Source organism: Simochromis diagramma, unplaced genomic scaffold (genome assembly GCF_900408965.1).
Source record: "Simochromis diagramma unplaced genomic scaffold, fSimDia1.1 OVJJ01000320.1, whole genome shotgun sequence".
Lineage (NCBI taxonomy): Eukaryota > Metazoa > Chordata > Actinopteri > Cichliformes > Cichlidae > Simochromis > Simochromis diagramma.
In genome coordinates, this window is record NW_024386773.1 from 7,703,772 (window position 1) to 7,717,166 (window position 13,395).

The window sequence follows — 13,395 nt, forward strand, 5'->3', positions numbered from 1 at the left end:
TGGGGACATACTGTCTTTAAGAATTATATCTAAAAGAGCTACAGAATGATTAATTATAGTCACTGACCAGTCAGGTAACACACTTATTACAGTTCAGTAAATGTTAGGCAGGATTTACTATTAGGTTCATGAATTACAGATCTGCCACCACCTCTAACATCCTTTGCTTATGTGGAACCACCACCAGCTGAAAGGTCTCCTTACTGCTTCCCAAATCCTCCTCTGACATTTTCTCTTAACCGAGAGTAACAGGGTTAGCCGCTAAGTGGTGTCATCTAACACAGCTTTTTATTGATTTCCCGCTGCTAGCCTTATCAAAAAAAAGTGTGAAGTCTAGGTAAAATAAAATTGCATGAAAGAGGCTACTGAAAGCCTGTCATCGAATGGGGTAAATCTCAATTTGACCTTATTTTCATCTGTTGTGTCTGGAAAGAAGGAAACCGGGGAGATGAAGCCGTCATCAGAGTGAGTTTCTATATCAACAGCAAACAAAAACATACTACACCCACTTACTTTACTTCCACTATAAAGAAAAAGTGAGTCATAGGGAGTTTGTTAAACATGACGTCATCTGCCTCATCCATTTGTGACCAAGCCCTGTTCTGTGGTCTAGTAAGACTAGTATCACTGCTTGCTTAAAATTATATAATTTGCCCCTGACCTCAGCAGCTGCAGGAAGAAAACTGACAAATGACAGATTGGTCATGGCAGACACGATGTTTAGAAGCACTGCAGTCATTTTATTACCAAGACAACACTTATGGACTAAGAAGAGAATATCGTAACCTCTTAAAAATGAGAAGTTGTTGTCATTAACTTAAAAAAACAAAACAAAACTTGGCTTGTAAAGCTTTGATTAGTCTGGAATCACCACTTGTTTACAGCATCCAATGTTAACTAACATTAGCAAGCTCCAGATATCTGTCACCAAAGCTGTTTGACATTTTAGTTCTGTATTTATACTAATGTTAATGTTAGGGACTATTGCAAAAACAACTTGTAAGGCATTTCATCAAGCTGAGTCTGTTATCTGATGAGCGGGCTCACGCAGAGCACAAAGGCAGATGGAAACAAACAATTTCCTTTAGCCTTTACTCGCTAAAGTACAAGTCAAAATCCAAAAAGAGGCAAATAAAGCAGAAACCTCGATGACAAAATCATATGCACCTGAAAAACTGGGAACAAAGCTAGGTGGAAAAAAGGAAAGGGGGAAAAACAGTAAGTAAAATCAAAACAACAGACAAGAGAAAGGTTCAAAGTAAAACAGAAAGTGGTCAGAGGACAGCTGAGACAGAGATAGGAACCCTAACAGTAAGAATGAGAAAAAATACAGTAGAAACAAATATGTAATATGGTCCAAAACAGAAAAAACAACACCTCAGGACGATGAGAGCTTCTAAAGAAATTGTACTGACATTTGGCACACTAAAAGTCAGTGTGAAATGGTGGGCAAGCGTCCTCGCCCTCTGAAATCCACAAAGCTGAGCCAACTCTACTGTTAGAAAAAATATGGAGGGAGTATAACCTACACTCCCTCTATAACCTATAACCTATGCACAAAACTCTTGGGTTGCATTTAACTGTTTAGACTGAGCATTTAACGCTGAGAATGTCCACAGTTTGTAAAAAGTTGTACAAAAGCCTTTAGAGAAAAAAATGCTTCTGATTAGAAGCAACACTACACAAAAACTATTAAGTCTCATTGTAAGTAATATAAGTACATCACAAGTGTTAATATAACTAACAGTAATGGTTTCCATATTGTTGAATGTGCTTGCAGTAAAAGCATGTAAACATTTACAGTGTGATACAGATGGTGGGGCATCCCTGTTTAACATCTGTTTTTTGTCTACTTCTCAGTCCTCAGTGGGAACCATTTATCTCGTCTTCAGCTTAAAGATTTCCATCCGCCCCACTCATGAGAACAATTTTAATTTAGGAGAATGAGGGGTTTCCTCATTCTCCTTTCCACCACAAAACAGTTATGCCGAAGCCACTCTCTAATTTCCCACCATATTTTGTGTAGCCGTGGAAGTGCTTCAGACAACACACGTGAATCATAAACAAAAGTATGCATGCCCTCTCTTCCTGTTTGGCTAGTGGTTTACTTCACAATTACACGTTTTTATCAGGCTGACGTTTTGCCTTTTCTTGTTTACCTCATGTGTAAAACTGCATCATTTCCACTGTTACAGTGCTCCCACCCCCACCCCAGCTTTACCATGTTGCTGGAAAATAACTACCCAGTGCCCCTCATCCGCAAAAACATTTCCTCCCCTTTGTGTTGTGACATAATCCAAAAATTCATTATGATCTTAAGAAGTTCATGTGATGGGAGCCAGCCTAAAGCCCACTTGTCCATTTGATTTAAAACTTGCTAAATAAATGTTTGATTTTTTTTTTACAATAACATAACAAGCTTATGAACTAAAATTAATAATGTCTGAATTTCTATTATATGAACAGAAAAATAAAGAAAACTATTAGGAAACCCACAAAGAGGATGAAGAGAGATAACAGGACCACATCTTTTTTCTTCACAAACAGGACAAAAGCTCATGGAAGTCTAATGGAAAATCAAGAGGAGCTAATGGAGTTACTTTTAAGTATAACCTTATGCATAGCACATGGAACTCAGAAAGCCAGGGTTTTATCACTTCCTTCCTTTATTTTTCTTTCCTGTAAATCTGCTCTTGCAGTTCTTTTTAAAGATTTTCTGACAGTGACAGTTTTTTTTTTAAAGGTTTTATGACAGTGATGATACATAGTGAGCTGCTATGGGTGTGGCAGGTCAGTGGAAAAACAAAGTTAAAGAGTAGGCAGAATAAATGTTACACATTTTGGTGAGTGGAACACTTGGTCAGACACGAAAGACAACCAGCCTGTTTTCTGTTTTCACTTGTTTTTCCAACTTTCCATTCGTTTTTGTACTTCTGTATTTGTTATTTGATTGTTAAAGCTACAGAAGAGGGTCGGTAAAGTTGGCTGGTCAATATATGAAAATTAGACAGAAAACTGTTTTTGTTAACTGCACAAATGAGTATTGTTGAAAATCACAAGACTGGTGGGAATTAAAGGATCAAGGCTGGTAATTAAAGGGTAAGCCACTTTGATGACAACTAGGTGACTAAGCCTTTTAAAAGACTGGCCAATATTGTGAGTTCCTCATACGTCATCCCTCCCCAGACGCTGGATTTGTCATCATGTTGTTAGAGGGTTTGTTGTAATGTTCTGTTCAAAGGAGAAGCCCAATGAGATTCTTCACTCTTAATCATGATAGCAGCATGGCTTTAGGGGTGGCAGTATTGGTCTGAAATTGTTACAAAACTTTTTGATGGATGGATGGATGATTAAATTGTGCAAAGGCTTTAGGTGCCAGGAAACAGAATTACTTCGACAATCCAAGGAATTTTCTTTTCATTTCATATCTGTGGTTTTGACTCAGTTGGTGGATGTTTTGCAAAAACAAACATGTCTCTGTGTTTGTTTGTTTATTTGTCCCCAACTCCTGCTAGCCTAGGAGTTAAGCAACCACACTTGACACACATGCAAATCTGAGGCCCTTGAAGGTTCGTATCTATATCAAATCTTATATAGCATTACTGTGTTTCCTAACAACCATCTAGCAATGGACTAAATGGGTCTGTTTCTTTATGCACCTTATGTAAGGATTGTCATTTTAATTTCATGACAGTAACATCTCTTTAAAAAACAGAGTACAAGTCCTATTAACTGCCTAGTAATGAGATAGAATGACATATTTTTAGCATTTTTAGCATGTTCATTTCTTCATATAATATTCCAATCCTAACACCTATTTTGTTTCCTTACCTTCTTTTTTTTCCCTGAGTATATTAGTCGCCACCCAAAGTCCAGCACCCTGAGGATATACGAGCAACAGAAAGAGGACAAAGTTTATTGAGTGTAAGAGCCACAATTTAAGACAAATCATGGAGCATCTGTGAATACATCAATAAGACGGCCCCTTTAGATGGCTGCTCCAGAAATGCCTCGGGCAACTGAAGACAGACAGTGATGTGTGCTATGGGGGATTGCATTTATTTAATTTTTTTTTCCTGCAGAGGCATTTTCAGTTGTTTGTCACATACTGCGACTGAATGTCTCAGTGACGTGATTTTTGTTTTGCTCAACAAAAAATGGCTTCAAAGGAAGAAAAACTTTTATAGGACAAAAAATTGTTAGTTTTGTTTTTGTTACAATAAGAAAAACAGACTCCTCAGATGTATCCTTTTAATACAAAAAAGTCCAACGCAAAGTGGACATGCGACCAGTGAGAAAACCTTATAAATATAGTAAATTTCATTTTTAAGGTGTCTTATGTTGGATTGTTGTTTTTGCCAAGATTGTCAAGGTTTCTGAGAAAAACAAAAACGACTTCCCTCTGATAATTAAATGTCTGTCAGCATAACTAAGACAAACAACTATGTTAATGAAGGCGTATCCTGCCGTGAGATAGAGCTGAAGTATTACACTGAATGAAATACAACACTTGAGCAGGATACAATGAAACAGAGTCATCACATTTTAGTTTGGGCTTGTCTCCGTATGGATCCACACCCTTGTCAGCATAATGGCTTCGTGCTAATCTGTTGACATGACAGTGAATGCATTCACTGATGCTCTCCTCCTAGGAGAGAAACTTTTACATTTTAAGGTGTGATGAAGATTTCATCATGTTCTTTAACCTGCATAATAGTAGCATGCACAACAAAAATTAGGTTATAAAATCTTTCTCTTATCTATATTATTTTCATTTTCACAACAGCTTCTCAATCTGTCCAATGAACCCATTCAGTTATGGGTGTTTTTTTGTTTGTTTGTTTTTTTTATCAATTTTGCTCCTTGGTCTTGGAAATTCCTTTCATATTTAATAGAGCCAAATCTTGCCTGATCAAAGAGGAAAAAACTAAAGAACATAATGAGAGAAAAAAAAACTACACAGCCCTTTTCTCATGGGAGTGCAGTTTACTCTTTTTTTCTGCAGCTTAGATCTCAACAATAGACAATGATGAAAAGAAAGTCAGGAGGCAAAGAATGCAGCTGATTGTATCTTTAGAAGTCACCACTTCATTCTACTGACTGAATTAACCACACTGTATGCACTGCATCTCTTTCTAACCTCCTTTCTTCTGGCCAAATGAAACCACACATTAACATATAACATGACATGTAAAGTTATGGTGGTAAAATTGATCAAAAGCTGCAAACAAAAAAATGTTTTTGCAAGAACAACAAGAAAACAACATTATTGTATTTACTCTGTTTTATAACATAAATAGCATATAAGCAGCAATAATAAAGTACAATAAAATATTTACAAATTAGGTTTAAAATAATGCAAAAATCAAATATAATATTACAAAAGGCAATCCAAGTTTGATACTTTAACTATGTAAGCTCAGCAGGGTGGATTATCTGCCAAATGAACTGTGGCAACAATGAAAGTAAGTTGTCTTTCCCCGTCAACTCAGAGAGGCACAGTTTGATGGTACATCCTTGGGCCTTTTCATAAAGGTGAAATTCCATGTGAACTAGTGTAAAAAAACAGCAAAAAAACAAAACATTAAGTTGACCTTCATTCACAAAGTAATGCAAAAAAGGGAAATGATGCATCATTCTTTTTTAGGCTTCAATACAACACTAGCAATACTAATATTAACAACCTAAACTTACAGACAGAAAAATGGTTAAATATGTCTCTGGTGTATTTTGATGGTTTTATACAGATACCTGGGTGAGGCAGGCAATCTAAAGATTTTGGAAGTGTAATAACCCCGGCTTCTGGTCTTCTCTGGTGTCATATGAGCTATGGTGCCATTAAATAAGGAATTTGCATCAGAATTATGGAGTTATATTACTTTTATGTTAAAAATTTATTAGTTTTATTGCATTCTTAATTGGCAATAAAAAGTGTTAGGTGTTAGTCAATTCAACATTGAGAAATGAATTACTTAACAAAATGACTCTGTCATTGAATGTATATATGAGATCAATGTAGCCTTAATGTCTGAACAGTTTAATGACTGAGCACTTTAAACATAGATTCTTTCTAATGGCTAGTAGAGGAAGACTCTTGTCACCACAAAAAAAAACTCAGTTGTAAATAGAAAAGCTACCCTTTGGATCCCTTCATCTGTGACTTCAGTAAACACTTTCCTGATGAGTTTTTGGTCTTAATCACTTGTTTGTCAGGTAGGTTTTTTGTAACCTTGCCATAGAAAACACTTTGAGGTGACTGTAAGATTTATACAGGCGATCCTAGTCGTCTTGGTTTGGACAACCATTCAATAAACACAGTTGTTGTCAATCAAACAAATTCCCCAAAACAATAAACATGAATCAAACCTCTTTATTGCAAAAAAATGTGAACAATATTTATTGCTTTGTATGTCTATATAAGTATTCTACGTAAAAACAATCTCATCTGTTTCCCTGTCATAGGCCAGTTGTGCCAGGGGAGATAACACTGCTTTATGTTAATGCGATGTGGTTTTGATACATTTTGATTGACAATGAGCCATATGACCCATATGAGCCATATCATATGCTGTGTCATCAGTTTATTAGTTATATCTGCTCTATGTTCATCATGTCAGATTTCAAAAAAAGACAGGTGAAGGTAAAAATGCTCAGGTTGTTGTGGTACTTCACAAACTAATGGAGATGTAAAGGCAGCTAGGTCCATCTTTTATATGCATTCTGTGGGCATAAGCAGCAAAATATCTATCCATCCATTTGCTAAATTTATTATAACAAATGTTCTGATTCCTTATGGTGTGACATACAAATCAGCAAAAAAACAAACAAAGAGATTTTGTTTTTTTTGCTGATTTGTAGTTCACCAGCTGTTTTTGTTAAAGGATTTCCTCCTGACTTCCCTCATTCCTCAGCAGTCCGGAAACACACACACGCACATCTGAATTTCAAAGACTAAAATGTAGTGGATAGATTTAAACTGCTGCAGCATATTGACGATATATTACTGTACAAGTCCATATAGGTTCTGAAAATACAGCTCGAAATATTCAAAGGTCAAAAGAGCAGAGCACGCAAAGAGAAGTAGCAGAGGCATATAGAGTAAAATCAAATGTAAGCCATGCATGATGAAGTTAAGAGTAAAAAAAAAAAAAATGGAACTTACCCTTTTCTTCTCATGTTAAACTTGTGCAACAGGAAACAACCTATAATTAGACCTGCAAAAAAATAATTAAAGAATTTTTTTGTTTTTGTTCTCATTTCCACAACAAAATGCACTATATAAATTCCAAAAGAAACAATATACATTACCTAAGAAAACCACAGCACCAATGACGACAGCAGCCACTGTTACTGGAAAAAGACAAGCAAGGTTAAACGCACATGGAAAAAAATACAATAAATGTTTCTTATTAAAACTGGGGTTAAAAAACTCACCACTATCTGTGGCAGTATTTACATTCCCATCATGCATGCCTACAAAAGAAATATATAAAAAACAAACAACCACAGTTTTAGTATTCAGTTTAAACTGTTAGGGCAACAAGGATACATATAGACAGATAGACAGATAGATAGATTTCACAATTTTCACATTTCATAATTTAGTGTTCTCAGGCAGAGAGCACAAGCACAAAAATGTTAAACTATGCAAGTTAAAGTCTAACTAAGTAAATTTAGTATTAAAAAATTAATGTGTTATATACACATGAATAATCTATGACCGACCTATCTCATGGCTTTATATTAGCTGTCAACTCATGAGACATTATAATCAGTTACAAAGTATCAAAATCGATGTTGTTCAAAGTCTTCGAGAACCTTTATATTCTTTCCACAAAGTAATGACATTCAGTGGTGTACAATATGCAATTTGGTAGTCAATGTAACGTAAAAACAGGCCAAAATATTAAAAAAGAAGGTTCAAATGCTTGAGTGCTTTATAAGACATCTCTCTACCTTGAAAGGATGATGATGTAGTTGACAGAATACCGGCAGAAGTAGCTTTTCCTCTGAAAACTTTTGAACAGCACAAATAGAATAATTCTCCCCAAGTTTCAACAAAGCTTCAAGAAATGTTTAAGTTTTCACTTTAAATTTTTAAGTATCAACAGGATAACAGTAGGCCTATATGAAAAGTCGTTTCTGAGATGCATGCAACATGCATATAATAAATTCATGCTCCTGTGATTAAACAGTATCAATTCAGAGTTTTTCTGTACCTTTTGGTAAAGTTGAGAGATTTGGTATTGAACTGGTTGTGACAGTTTGAGTTCTGTGAACTGTGGGTGCAGCAGAGGAACCTGAAAACGTGGATACTTTTGCGTCAGTTGTTGTCAAATCCGTTATGGCAACTAGCATGAGGAAGAGAAAAACTGCTTTTTAATGGAAGAGGTAAAACCACATAATTCATAATTATTCTCTATATTTCAATATATATAATTCTGTAAAACCACTGTTATCCATTATTTCTCTTTATATACCTTGTGGTCGAGAAGTAGTAGCTGGCGCTCTTGTCACTTCTGTCAAATAGGAATAAAAACAGAAAACACTTTCCTTCATATCATGTCAAAGGAAAAACTAAAATGAAAAAGCACAGCAGCAGCAGCTGTTGCTCCTTGACATAGCTTCCCCTGCCCCCAACAACTCTTGTGGGGAAAATTTACGCTTTAGTTAATACAATGTTAGGTTATTATTAGAATTAATGTGCCAGTTAGTAGGTAAATTACATGGATGGAGAACATTTATAAAAGGTAAATATTAAAAGCTGAAGATAATGGCAAATCGATACATTAAATATGGCATGGTTTGGAAGTGGTCAGCATAAAGAACATTCATAAAAACGACATTGAAGAATACAAAAACATCTGTATGATCCTAAAATAATGTAATATTCTCAAAACATTATGACCACCTCAACCTGCTTTGCATCATAACATTAAAAGTAACAAGTAAAACACACTGATGCATCGGCCTTACCATTGCATACAGGTTGATCAGGACTGTATTCACCATTTTCATCGCATACAACAGTATCACTCCCTATGAGGGTGTATCCTTCATGACAGGTATAATGTATGATATTGTTGTATTCTGGGTCATCTCTAGAATCCCATGAAGTTTTGCCATTGGCTATTGCAGGTTTGTCACATGCTACAACTGAGAAACAGAAAAACCTCTTTACTCCAAAAAAATTAAATAAAAAAAAAATCACAAAATGATCACAAAGTAACACATTTTACTCCTTATATATAGTGGCATTAATAACTGACATTGAGGAAAAAAAGTAACAGAACAGAGGACTGGAGGAATGTTTCTGAATAAATGCTTGTCTTAGAAACATTAAGTAAGAGTTTTGACCAGTTCTATGACTGATAGCTAACAAATGAAGACATTTACTTTCGCAAGAAGCTCTGCCACTCCACCCTTGATCATAGCACTCTTTGTAGCTCGACCCACTAATCTGGTAACTGTAAAAAGACAGAGTGAAAACAAAGCTGCTTTGTTAATTTAAGGAAATGTTCATCCTTAACAGTCATAAAATTGCAATGCACTGAAAAAACATTTTTACAACTGAATCAATCTCCGTTGTTAGAAGGAGAGCCAAGTTTCTAGCCAGTGAAACCACAAAGTAACATCTTATGACAACCAATCTATTTGTCTTTCATATGTATTTTGTTTTCTTTAGAAATATTTTCCATTAGCCAATGCATTACATTGCACAGACATCAGTCATTTATCAGTACTTTATGCCAGACAACGTTTAGCACTACAGCATGAAGAAATGCAATGTTTGGAAATGAACATGAATATTTTAGTTATTTTCGTATGTCACTACTTCATGATTTTCATTTTTCTTTTTGGATTTTCTTATATTTTAACACAATGCTCAACCAGATAAGTATGAGAAGGTGAAACAGGTTTATACTTGCCCTTTTTCACAAGATACTTTTACTAGAGCACCAAACAGAGTACCCTCACTTGTATCAAACTTCATATGTGGCTTTGGTGGAGGTTGACGACAGTCTTTCTCTGTAGCATAAAAAACAAACAACAGATATCACTACAGGTGTTTCAGGCTGTACATTAACTCACAAAATAACAGTAGTAGACAAGACTTACTCTTGCAGATGAGCTCTGACTCAGTCCATTGATCATTAATGCAAGTTATAAATTCAGAGCCGCTTTCTTTAATATATCCACTAGAACACTCTAACGTGACCATGATATTCTCTGGGAAAACATTCTTTAGAAGTGATTCATTGGTTAGGACAGTATTGTGCCCTCCCTCAGGTTTAGGACAGTCACCTGGAAGTAAAATAAAAAAAATGGTTTAAAATCAGTAATCATGACAGTTAAACACTAAACATGAAAATTTGATTAAAATGATTAAAAATGTAAATACAAATTCAGCCAATATCATACATAACTTATAGGCTTTAGTGGAAGACATGATGTGTGAATGAAAATAATCTGTTGATCCTAATTCCTCATCAGAAATCGCTTTTTTAGCAAGGCAACTTTTATAAATAACCTAATGGAGAGGGATAATATAACTTCCTTCGGTGAAGTTTGTGTTAACATCCTTATTTTCAGTTAGTCACATTTTGTTATTTGTATAAAAACACTGAAAATATAGGTTCCTATCATCATAATACAGAAAAAATCTATACCCTTAGTGATGAGATGCACTTAATTCTTAATACTAAGTTTTCCAATGAATATTTAAGAAAAAAAAGAGATAATGTTGCCCCACAAAAATGTGTTTTCCTGCATGCTTTCTTTCTTGCACACACAGGAAGAGATTCCCCATATTTCCTAATATTTCCCAACACAGACACACAAAGGGGGAGAGTGTAAAGCCTAAAGCCAGGTGCTTGTTTACAAAAGTCTTTGGTCTTTGAAATGCAAATGCAGGTGTACAATGTATTTGATCATTCTATATCTATAACAGACAAAAGGTTAGACTGATATAAGTAAGCTTACATTCACAAGGTTTTGGAGCAGGTCTATTTTTTAAATTGAGAGAACCCCAAGAGGAAATGAAATTGATGTTAGAGTATGCAGCCAAGAACTAAAGCCTTATTCATTCATTCAGTGAAAACCTGCTTTGTTTTTTTTGGCATGCACAGATTGTAGAGATTGATTTTGGAATGTCTGAATGGTGAACGGAAAATAAACATAGAAACAGGAAAAGTTGCTACCAACATATCTACATAGATACAATTTGATTTTAAAAACAAATCTAATTAACCCTGGGGTTTTTGTACTACAAAGGCGGTTTACTTCTTACTAAAGTATATCTTACCGCAATATAACTTATCCTCCAAACCTAACCTACCGCAGAGCGGGTTAGATTAGCGATCAGTAGATATGAAATCTGAGCCTACTGACTAATCAGTCATGACTTTTCCAGAGAAGATCCTCAGATTATCTCTGGAAAAAAGACTCTAATTTATTTTGTGTGTTTTGTAAAAAATATGAAAACAAGGCCACCTACATTACATCACATTTGTATGTACACTAAACCACATTGAAATTCTACTTTTAGATTTATTCTTTACTACCTCTCTCACGAGGCTGTAACAAACAACAAGAACTAAAACTTCCTTCTAAATATTAATTGAATCAAAACTTCATTATAATCCATGAGATTCTCCTGTGTCTTGATACAGGAGCTATATAGCTGATAAAGCTGTAATAATGATAAGTGTGTTAACGTATACAGTTAGAATTTTGGGTCACTTTCTTTTCTGGCTTCAAAAAGCCTAAACATATGTGGTTGGTGCATAGTAATGAAATTTATATCACAGGGGCCTTTTTGTTTGAAGAAATGTTGACTAATCTTGGCATTTGTAAATGGATACTTGCTGTTATATTATAAAGGGAATACTTAACCAAAATGACAAGAAAAAAAAAATGGTTCACTGTAGGTTCATTGTGCTGTGATGGTTGTATGTAGGTTTGTAATGTATGTGTGCTCGCAGAGGTCATTAGTTCATTGGAATAAAGCCACCCCCACACATGGCTCAATGTATGGTGCCTCAGTGTGTGCGTGCTTATATGTATCAACATGTGTAAGTATTTATGGCTATGGCTTTGTACTGGTATCTGGTCATGGAACTACACTCCATTCCCAGATCTAACTTGGGAATGTCTGGTTATTTAACACGTGATCACAGGGATCTCTGTTGCTACTGATGTTGTTTTTTTCTACAAAATAAGAAAACGAGTAACCACTTGTGACTAATTAAAAATACCAAGATTGATTTCAATTATATGTGCTTCAACTTAGTGTAAATCAGATATTTAGCAGGTGAAATAAATGTTAAACTTACTTTTGAGGGTATTAAGACGTTAAATATGTTGTTTGAACAACAAATTGTGGCTATTTTATTTCTCTCTCAACAGACTAGGTATAGTATGTTATCATATTATAATGCTGAACCAGGCATTCAACTGTCCCTCTTGGTAATGTAAGTGTTAATAAGTAACCATGGATTTCTTATTTCAGTAAGTCTTCCCACTGGAAATGTTAAGAGGTCATTAATAAATCTAAATCTAAAGTTGTGGATAAGTAAACCCAGGTAAACTGAACTAAACAAACAACTACTAAAAAATATAAGAAAAAGAAAAACTTTCTACTTTTTGGTTGTCTTAGCTTAACTGACATCTTCGCTCAAAATATTATTTCTCACTTTCTAAATTTGTTCACTTCAAAATAATCGCAGGAGTGGTAGAGTAGTAGGTATTTTTCATCATGACAATTTATTTCAAATATTCGTGTCAGCTAGTAGTATTCAATGTGAAATGTATAAAGTAGAAGTCGATAGATAGCCATAGAAGTTGGCGACTTTTCTTTTCCTCTTGCTCAGACAGTAAAAAAATGTAGCATGGCTCTCTTAGTTAGAGTTCTCCTGTGACTTGGTTGATAATTATTATCTCATTAAGCAGACTCCCCCGAGAATGGTGTTACTACTGACCTGCTGCCTTTACGACCAGGAGGTATATTAATAGCAGGAACTTGAGTCTTCGCTGTGTGTCCAATAGAGTTTCCATGTCGCAGAAGGACAAAAAAGATCCTGGTCCAACTCTGGAAAATCCTTACGTTAACCGCAACTTGTTCAGAGAGGCAAGAGGGGGACCTGAACCGCTCCTCAGACTGTCAACTCTTTACTCTCTGCTGTCTGCGAACGCCTCATGCTGTTTGTATTGCACGTGTAACCGGAAGTGAAGTAATTTCCTCCAAAATAAAAGCCTAGAAGAAAGAAGACCCCTCTCCAGAAGAACCTTACCGACTGAATTAGGAAACTAGCCCTTTTAAGGTAAGTACATGTTTGTGATTTTCTTTAAACTATAATATTGATGTATGAATTTGTAGCTTTCTGAATGAAAACC

The 13,395-nt window shown here is 35.2% G+C and overlaps 1 protein-coding gene across 2 annotated transcripts; it reads right to left on the bottom strand.

Moving 5' to 3' along the window:
- Positions 1-2,740: 2,740 nt before the first annotated feature.
- im:7151449 (complement decay-accelerating factor) lies at positions 2,741-13,171 on the bottom strand. Of its 2 annotated transcripts, XM_040006103.1 has the most exons (13): positions 12,981-13,171; positions 10,120-10,305; positions 9,930-10,029; positions 9,397-9,467; positions 8,977-9,156; positions 8,481-8,519; positions 8,220-8,351; positions 7,957-8,016; positions 7,435-7,473; positions 7,309-7,350; positions 7,163-7,214; positions 5,752-5,827; positions 2,741-5,552 (listed from the first exon to the last, which is right to left on the bottom strand). In XM_040006103.1, exons 1-12 carry the CDS (start codon positions 13,054-13,056, stop codon positions 5,770-5,772), a joined length of 1,035 nt encoding a protein of 344 aa, XP_039862037.1. In that variant the 5' UTR covers positions 13,057-13,171; the 3' UTR covers positions 2,741-5,552; positions 5,752-5,769. The 2 variants fall into 2 exon arrangements, with proteins under 2 accessions (XP_039862037.1, XP_039862046.1); XM_040006112.1 differs by lacking the exon at positions 5,752-5,827.
- Between the last annotated feature and the right edge of the window lie 224 nt (positions 13,172-13,395).

Coding starts and splice junctions, on each gene's coding strand:
- im:7151449 (XM_040006103.1), bottom strand. CDS start 13,056: ATGGAAACTCTATTGGACACACAGCGAAGACTCAAGTTCCTGCTATTA. Junction 7,474..7,956: donor TACATCATCATCCTTTCAAG/GTAGAGAGATGT, acceptor TTTCTTTTGTAG/GCATGCATGATGGGAATGTA. Junction 7,215..7,308: donor TGGTGCTGTGGTTTTCTTAG/GTAATGTATATT, acceptor ATTTTTTTGCAG/GTCTAATTATAGGTTGTTTC.